Genomic DNA, 9,660 nt, shown 5'->3' with positions numbered 1-9,660 from the left:
CATACTATGAAATAAAGTACTAGTATTTACACTTTTTGTTTCTGTTCTGTTCATTTTATTTTTTTAAATTTTCATACAAAATACATTTTATAAAATCCGATTTGTATGAAAATTTAAATTATTAAAATGAAGATATCAATTTTCTGACTTCACCATAACATTTATATGCCCATGTTAACATGGGCTAGTGTCGGGTCATATACCCATTTACCTAACACCCTGTATACATATTTTTTGTAAATACATACATATTATACATCGAAAACACCCAAATTAATTAAATAAATTAGAAATTCAGATACATTAATAAATAAATAAGAATAAAATAAATAACTACTTGACATCGTTGTTTTAGAATATATTTCTTCTATTTATTAAAATCAGAGTAAAAACAAACAGTTGACTTCACATCATTTATTTATCTTATCCCTTTCACGCATATGGGACACATTTGTCCCCGCATAGTTTTTACGATTTACAGTAATACTAGTTAAGTTAAACCTTTTGCAGTTTAATATTCTTAAATTTTATTATTATCTTTTATGATAATGCGCTATAAATAATAAAAAACGCGATTCCTTGTGTAAAAAATTACTGGCTCAAAATGTGAAAAAAAAATTCGTTAGACGTCAAAATTAAAAAATATTTTGATATTAGGTACTTAGCGGCTTTATGGCCATTATTTTTCTTCTGATTTACATTCACTGATAAGTATTATTATCGTTTTATTTCATATTTTCTTTTTTCTTCGTACGCATAATGAATATTATGTAAAAATCTGTATTGGGACACGGGTGTCACTATGTGCGTCAAGCAAGGGCAACTTAGTTCTTACCAAGGATATGGTTTGCCTCGTTATAATTTGTATGTTTATATTGATGTTTTATTTATAATCTATACATTTTGTTGTAAATAATTTGTCTTCAAATATACTTGAAGAAATTTCATTTTCTCAGGAAAGACGAAATTTTGAAGTCATGAACTCATGATGACTGACCATAGCACAGTCTTTTATTTTGCCTTAGAAGCGGACATCCCTGTTTTATTAATTCAATCGTTAGATATTACTATTATGTATAAAATTGATGAAGGAACTAGTAGTTGTATTTGCTTAGTTTCGAAGAAATATTCGATATTGTGATTTTATAAAAAAAAACAGTTTTAGAAGCATATTTTCTAAAAAAATTACATTAAGTCAGAATTTTGTAAATAAATTTACCTATCACTGTAACGTCTACCTTTNTATTCTGAGCAAGACATTTAATTAAGTAGGTAGGACCTATTTTGGGCACAAGTGTTTCGCGTTACTTAATTGCTCGTTTAGGCTCCCACTTAAAGATTTTAAATGTTAATTTGTGATGAGCTAATTATTTAGGCATTTCAGATTAATTTATCAACATCTAGGCCATTTGTCTGACTCTATTCGTCTCTATTATCCCATCTGCCTTAAAGATGAATCAATACTGTAGGGCTGATAACAGCTCGAGTCTGTTATCACTTCGCTCCCTGCAGGGTGCGTAATGAAATAATTGTTATTCCGCTGTCGTCTTCCACCTCGCGCATTGACGCTGATCAAAGTTCGCCATAGTGAAGACTGGTTCAGTAGAAACGTGATATACAGGGTGGAAACGATAAGTGATCACACTCGATTATTTCTAAACTATACAAGATATCAAAAAACTGGTTACTGATCCTGAAAGTGCTTCACGAGCTCTTTCAAATGGTACCAATAATAGGTTACAGAATAAACTGGAACTATCCGAAAATTCAATGTTTCCAGCTTTCATACATTTGCTAAAGTTACATAATACTAAAAACTACACAAGATATATCAAAACTAGTTACTGTTCTTAAAAGTGCTTCACGAGCTCTATCCAACGGTATCAACAATAGCATACAGAATAAATTGGATCTATCCAAAAATTCAATGTTTCCATCTTCCATACATTTAGTACTATCACAGTCATGGCACTCATCTCTTGATAATATTATAGCAAGCAAAGCCTAAACTAATGTTTTCCAGAAATAATTTTAAATAAGATACAAATTACGAGTTTATTTAACAAACTTTTTAAGTTTATTATTTAACAAAAAATAAATTACACTTCTAATATTGTGTGGTTGGCATACATTTAGTATGGAAGCTGGAAACATAGAATTTTCGGATAGTTCCAGTTTATTCTGTAACCTATTTATTATTGGTACCGTTGAATAGAGCTCGTGAAGCACTTTCAGGATCAGTAACCAGTTTTTCGATATCTTGTATAGTTTAGAAATAATCGAGTGAGATCACTTATCGTTTCCACCCTGTATATCGCTAGTAAAAATACTAACTTCGGGACTATTCCCACCTCTTGTTCCCACGGCTGCAACTCTTGTGTAGCCAGGATCTACAGCTTGACCGCCAATAAAAACCCAACCAGTGAAGGTCAAGTTTGTCCCGGGGGAAAGTTAAACTGTCATTGACAACCGCAACGAAATAAATCAGAAGAACATAGGAGGAGTTCGAAGTTAGGATCCACTTCCCTCCATTGCAAAGCGGAAAACAGGTGACAAACAAAGGCTTGTAACCTTTATGAAAAGATATGCACCACGGACAATCTTATTATGAGCAAAAACTAACTAGTGACGTTGTAGTATGGTGCGCTTTTTCCAAAAAAAAAATCCATCAACTAACAGTCTTACTCGTCAGGTTTGTTTATCTATTTTCCTAACCGGTAAAACTGTAACCTGAATTTTCTGACAGCTTTAGATTAAGTACTTAAGTATTTTGATGTTAATGTATTTTGTGAAATGTTTCTTTTTAACTTCTCTTATATTCTGGTGATGATATGTAAACATGTAATGCATGATCAGCCAAAATGGATTTACTTAATTTTGTTTTATCAATTGATAAGTTATTTGTGAGGAAGGTTTAAGTTTTTGGCAAGGAGAAAATCATAGGATAGATTTTATCCATGATTTTGAAAGGACGACGCACGCGATTTGACAGATCGATATTCTATGGTATAATTCCTACTGACCTTTACGAAAAATAACTCGATCTACTGTGAAACGGTCAGAATTTTATTTAAATTTTTCGACGTATTTGCTGACGTAACTTGTGACGCAAAATTTAAAATAACGTTTCTTTATTTTTAATTGCCGCTGGTTGGACGAGTGGTCATCTAAATAATAATATAACTCAAAGGTGACTGACTGACTGACTGACATAGTGATCTATCAACGCACAGCCCAAACCAATGGACGGATCGGGCTGAAATTTGGCATGCAGGTAGATGTTATGACGTAGGCATCCGCTAAGAAAGGATTTTACGAAACTCCACCCCTATCGGGGTAAAACGGGATCCACGCGTACGAAGTCGCGGGCGGCCGCTTGTCTATTTATAAACACAATAAGGTCGGAGCAATGTCACCTACCTACTCATATTAAATATTCATTACTATAGAGGTCCGATATATTGGAACAGTTCACTCAAGAGTTTAAGGATATTTTTATCAGATGACGTGTGCATTCCTTAATAAATATAGGATTAGTAAAGAGAAATCTAGTTTGTACTACCGATAGTAGAATTATTGTCCACCTAGAATCAAAGTAGGTCAAGGCTATGATTAATAACGTTTACGGATCTGGGAGTCTACTGAATAATATTTTATTTTGTTGTCAAAGGGCGGAAATTTTTCCAACAAATTCTAACGTATTCTGTAGGAAAAGTCAGGACTGAAAACTTTACCGAGATATTCAAGCGTAGGTATATTGCTGAAGAATTTTTGTAAACTTCAAAAGTGATACACATTGGTCATCTCTTCTTCTTCGTTCCTTTATAACTTATTTTATTAGTTTTTTAAATAATGTAATTTAAGTTTTAGCGTAGTACCTACTTGTTATTATTCTGTGGTTTTAGTATTTGAATTGATGGTGGCGCCCTCTTGCAAATGTCAAAACAACTTCTTCTTTGTTGATGGCGGTGAACTTGTGCATTTTCGCCAAATTTGCTAAAACCCGTATGTGATAGTGGCGCCCTCTATTTACTTTTTTCTTTTAATATTGTATTTTTTTTTTATTTTGTTTTTTCTCTTTTGTTTGTTTTTTGTGTATTGTCTCATCTCATGTTTGTTTCCAGCTCTCTCCAAAAATGGCCACCGCAGAATAACAGCGTCGTGTTCTGGTTTTATTACACTCCAGAGCATGACACATGCTGAGCGGTGGCCAATTTTGGTTCTAACTTATACTTGTTTTTTGTTATCTCATTCTGTGTGTTATATTTTTTAAGTTTGAACCAAATAAATGTTTTTCTTTCTTTCTTTCTTTCTTTCTTTCTTTCTTTCTTTCTTTCTTTCTTTCTTTCTTTCTTTCTTTCTTTCTTTCTTTCTTTCTTATCATACTACGATCTGTTGACAATTGCAGATGCAATGAAGCGCTTGATGACTATTTTCACTGCTCATGAGTTATGATGCCTAAAGTTTAGTCTGTTTTTGTTTTATGAAGTGTAGATACAAGTTATATTCATACTCAATGTCACTTTAAAGACCTTTTTTAAGAAGTCAATCATTATGCATGCATAGAGGTATAAAAACTGTTGACAAACCAATGTCAAAATAATTAAACAATAAAAAAATATGCACCTTACATGTATGTGTTACTTTTATGCAGTTAACGAAGGTCAGTGTTCCAATAACTGATTATTTAAATTTTCGATTTACGTAAACCAACCGGTTAGTTTTTAACTTATTCCGCCGCGAGCACACAATCACGATGGCCGTCTTACTAATAACAGCGTTCGTTACCTTAGCCATTATATTATTCGCGATCCACCAAAAATACACAAATGGATACTGCAAGTCGAAGAAACGCCTCGACGGAAAAACGTGTATTGTGACAGGTGGCACCAGGGGCATGGGCCTGGAAATAGCGAGGGAGTTCGCGAGGAGAGGAGCCCGGGTCATCATAGCGTGCCCGTTCGAAGAAGAAGGAATCAACGCTCAGAAACTAATCACGAACGAAACTGGAAACCATGATGTGGTTTTCAAACATTTGAATCTGGCATGCCTGAAGTCTACAAGGAACTTTGCTAGTGATATTTTAAAGACAGAAGACAGACTGGACTTGTTGGTGAACAACGCGGGCGCGGGATCCAAGGACGCACTCACTCGAGATGGGTTGAACTTCGTGATGCAGATCAACTACTACGGACACTTCTTGCTGACGCTCCTCCTGTTCCCGCTTTTGCAAAAGACCGGCACATCAAGGGACAAAGCGAGAATTTTGAATACCACCTCGCTGTTACACTTCATTGGGAAGTATGAGCCGAAAAATATGAACAGAGTTGGCTACTGGTACAAGGTCCAGTACTACGCTAACAGTAAGCTGTGTTTTGTGTTGTTTTCGAAGGAGTTGGCGAGGAGAATCGGGGGCTATAATGTTGTGGTAAACGCTATAGATCCTGGTGTTGTTGGTACCAAGATTTTCATGATGAATTTCGGGACATTTATTGGATTATTTATAGAACAATTTTTGTCGTTGGCAACCAAAACTCCTTGGCAAGGCTGTCAAACGGCACTGCACGTGGCGCTGGATGACAAATTGGGTGACAGCAGCGGTGGATACTTTAGAAACTGTGAACTGTGCGCACCCAAAGCGGTGTGCTATGACGAGGACACTGCCAAGAAGTTGTGGGAAGAATCCGTGCAATTAGTGAAGTTGGAACCAAGTGAAATTGAACAGTTGCATAGAAAGCTGTGATAATTTATAAGTTATTTTGTCAAGTGGTTTAGAAAAGTTAGAGTGAGTTTGTCAAAACTGTCTATTTGTCTGTTAAAATCAATTTAGCTATGCTGCAATTTAGCTTCAAATAAATAAATAATATGTAAAAATAAATAAATATACTGGATAGTCGACAATAACGCCTCTAACAGTGACATTTTATTTAATAATTGTAAAACGAGTAGTACGACTTTGAATTTTTTAAATTAAATGATTTTTTTGGGGTTCCATACCTCAAAAGGAAAAAAACGGAACCCTTATATGATCACTTAGTTGTCCTTCCGTATGTCAAAATCCCTTTTCTCAGGAATGCTGCAGGTATCAATCTAAAATGTATACCAAATACTCAGGTCTACTGCCCCTTAGGGCTGTGAAAAAATCAATCTTCTAAGTCAACGCAATCAAAAGATGCAGCCGTTTATGCCGCAAACTGCAAAATTCATGAACGCGTAGAGGTATTAAATTGAAATTCATATCAAATACTCAGGTCTATAATACCTTTTAGCTGTAACAAAATCATATACCTACAGGTTTATACGGAACCCGCGTGCGCTCTCGGTCGGTTTTTTTACCCGACTGCGCCAGAAGGAGTGTTATGTTTTTCGAGTGTATGTAGGTATGTATATTTCTTTGGCACGGCCTGCAGCCTAAAGCGTAGATTCGTCTTAATCGTGAGAGTGACACTGGCTATATTAAAATTGGAAAAAAATCAAAATGGTGGATTTTAGACGCCATAATGTCTTAAAATAAAAAATAAAAATTTCTCAAAACGTATCAAAATAAAGGGCTTTTTAAGTAGCTTACAAAAATGTATGGTATTTAACTAAAAAGATTAAAATAAAATAATTATTGAAAAAACAAAAAACCCAACTGAGTCAAAATTAACTAAAAAGATAAAAACAAGACAACTTGACACTAAGTAAGTTGTCTTGTTTTTACGCAGTTGGATTTTTTGTTTTTTAATTTACATAAATGTACGTAAAGTTACTGACGCAAATAATCCCAACTAATATTATAAATGCGAAAGTAAGTCTGTCTGTCTGTCTGTCTGTCTGTCTGTCTGTCTGTCTGTCTGTCTGTTACGCTTTCCCGCTTAAACCTCGCAACCGATTTTGATGAAATTTGGCATAGAGATAGTTTGAGTCCCGGGAAAGAACATAGGATAGTTTTTATCCCGGTTTTTGAAACAGGGACGCGCGCGATAAAGTTTTTCTGTGACAGACAAAATTCCACGCGGGCGAAGCCGCGGGCGGAAAGCTAGTATAATATAATTATGACATATTAATAGTTGATGGTAAACAGTTTTTCGTCTCGAGTTCAAATTGTCATGTCGGGTCGTATTAATTTGTCACGTATTTGTATGTATCTAAATAAATTATTTACACGAATTAGCAATTCATCATTGTTCATTAACAACATCCTTTTAAAATATATGTACCTGCTTGATTATGCATTTTTATACCACAAGTCACTTATTTACAAAACCAATAATAAAGATTATATCATCCAAGTGTCAATCAAGTTAATTAATCTCGATGAAAAGTTTCCGTGGTATTTTGTAAGGCTGGGTTGCACCATCTTACTTTAACTTTAACAAACGCCAATAATCTGTCAAACTCCATACAAAACACACCGGTTATCGTTAAAGTTACTGGTAATGTTAGATGGTACAACGCAGCCTAACTTTTATCCGATGTGATTTTCCAAGCATGGGTTAGCTGTACATTTTTTGTGTGATAATCTATACTTATAATAAATCTGTAGAGAGGTCAATTCTGTACATGAAATATATTTTCAAAATAACTATCAGGGGGTGATTAGTGATCGATACTGATGCCAAAAATGCAATCAGTAAAATTTTTGTCTGTCTGTCTGTCTGTCTGTATGTTCCTTATAGAAACAAAAACTACTCGACGGATTTTAACGAAACTTGGTACAATTATTCTTCATACTCCTGGGCAGGTTATAGGATACTTAGGAATTCCCACGGGAACGGGAATCAGCGGGAAAATCCTTTTGTATGAAAAATCTAAACCGCTTAAGTTAGACGCTTGAAATGGCAATGCCAGATTTTGTATGGAAGGTGGCGTCTTTTTTTTTAGTAAACTTAAAGCTTAGTTACAACAGGATATTGCAAAATTCCCACGGGAACGGGAGTTAGCGGGAAAAAACATTTGTATGAAAAATCTAAACCGCTTAAGTTAGACGCTTGAATTTTGGCATGCAGGTACCTTAGTAAACTTAAAGCTTAGTTACAACAGGATATTGCAAAATTCCCACGGGAACGGGAGTTAGCGGGAAAAAACATATGTATGAAAAATCTAAACCGCGTAAGATAGACGCTTGAAATTTGGCATGCAGGTACCTTAGTAAACTTAAAGCTTAGTTACAACAGGATATTGCAAAATTCCCACGGGAACGGGAGTTAGCGGGAAAAAACATTTGTATGAAAAAATCTGAACCGCGTAAGATAGATGAAGGGGGGGTAAAACGAGATCCACGCGTACGAAGTCGCGGGCGGCCGCTAGTATTTAATAAATGCCGATGAAAATTCATGGCCCTTGGTTACCTCAAGCAGATGCCTCAGGGACGTCCCTACATCGCATCGTCAACATTCCATCTTCCCTCACAAAGCGCTTCGTTACTCTTTTCTGTCGCGATAAAGTTATTTGTTTATATTTAAACTTTTACCTTAGTTAACCTCTGTTTTTAACAGGCTTCAGAAAAGGACGAGGTTCTTCTCGTCTGTTTTTTTTGTACATCTTCTTAGTGCATTTTTAATGCATGCGGTTTTATTGTACAGTATTGACATTAATTACGTATACTTGCCAAGAAAAAAATGACGTAATCCATTGACCATCACAAAAGCATTTATGTCTGAGACGATAAAACATCATTTGCGTCATTCAGCTACCAGGACATAAGAACTTAATTGTAATCCTCACAAACAACGTAGATTGCATCCGCAGATTCGTGTTGAGTAGCGCCGGGACCGCGACTCATTTCATTTGAATAGGTTCGAGCTTTGTCCGCGTATGACTAGCTGCCCTTTGTCGAGCTCCTTTCAGTTTCTGCGTACCTGGTCACAATGGACCCCGTACGTGACGTGTAGCCATTTCTTTTGTTGGTTAAATCGGTACTATTTTACTTAAGTTCATTCTGAATTTGTTATTCTATTTAGATTACGTATAAAAGTATTCAAACTAAGCAATGTAAGTACTGAAACGACACCCTATATTCGTTTATTTGATGCTATAATTTTGGATTTATTATTTAGCAGTAAATTGATTGCCCTTTTGTTTTGTTAGCTGTAAAAATATTTACGTACAATTCGTTTATTACAATAACCTGAGCTCTATTTACAATATACTGTTTCTGTTTACTGAGTACAAGCCTAATAAAATAAAATATTCACTCGCATTCAACATGATCTTTATTTATTACCTGGCATCCCGTATCACTCCGGCTCGGAACCAGGCTCCCAGGAGGCAGCAGGAAATATATTTACCCGCGGTCGAGTTTGCTTAGGACCAGGCCAAATTACGCGAAAGTTGGCCCGAACAAAAACAAGAATTTGATTAGCATGCAAACCAATGCGAGTCCTGACTGCAAATGGAACGTTATTGGTACGGCAAATACGGCTGCCGCTGTTTTTCTCAAAGTAAGAAATGAAGTTGGGACCTGAATCGGTTGGAATGTAATTCTGCGAAAGAAAAATAAAGTGTGTGGGTTGAAAAATTTCAAAGTAGGCCATAACAACGTTATTATTATAAGACCTATATATGTATAATGACCTTTCAATACAAACGGATGAAAGTCGTAGATTTTTGAGAATATGTAGTAGGTATTAATAATGAGGTGACATTTATCCACATTATACTAAAGGCCTTGACTTA

The 9,660-nt window shown here is 35.3% G+C and overlaps 1 protein-coding gene across 1 annotated transcript; it reads left to right on the top strand.

The window, feature by feature from the left end:
* The first annotated feature begins 4,713 nt into the window (after nucleotides 1-4,713).
* On the top strand, nucleotides 4,714-6,162 carry LOC114365907 (retinol dehydrogenase 13-like). Its single transcript, XM_028322617.1, has one exon. It carries the CDS (start codon nucleotides 4,757-4,759, stop codon nucleotides 5,741-5,743), a length of 987 nt encoding a protein of 328 aa, XP_028178418.1. The 5' UTR covers nucleotides 4,714-4,756; the 3' UTR covers nucleotides 5,744-6,162.
* Nucleotides 6,163-9,660: the final 3,498 nt, after the last annotated feature.

Source organism: Ostrinia furnacalis, unplaced genomic scaffold, assembly GCF_004193835.3.
Source record: "Ostrinia furnacalis isolate ACB-3 unplaced genomic scaffold, ASM419383v2 OfSCF7680, whole genome shotgun sequence".
NCBI lineage: Eukaryota > Metazoa > Arthropoda > Insecta > Lepidoptera > Crambidae > Ostrinia > Ostrinia furnacalis.
This window is presented reverse-complemented; position numbering and strand designations above follow the sequence as displayed.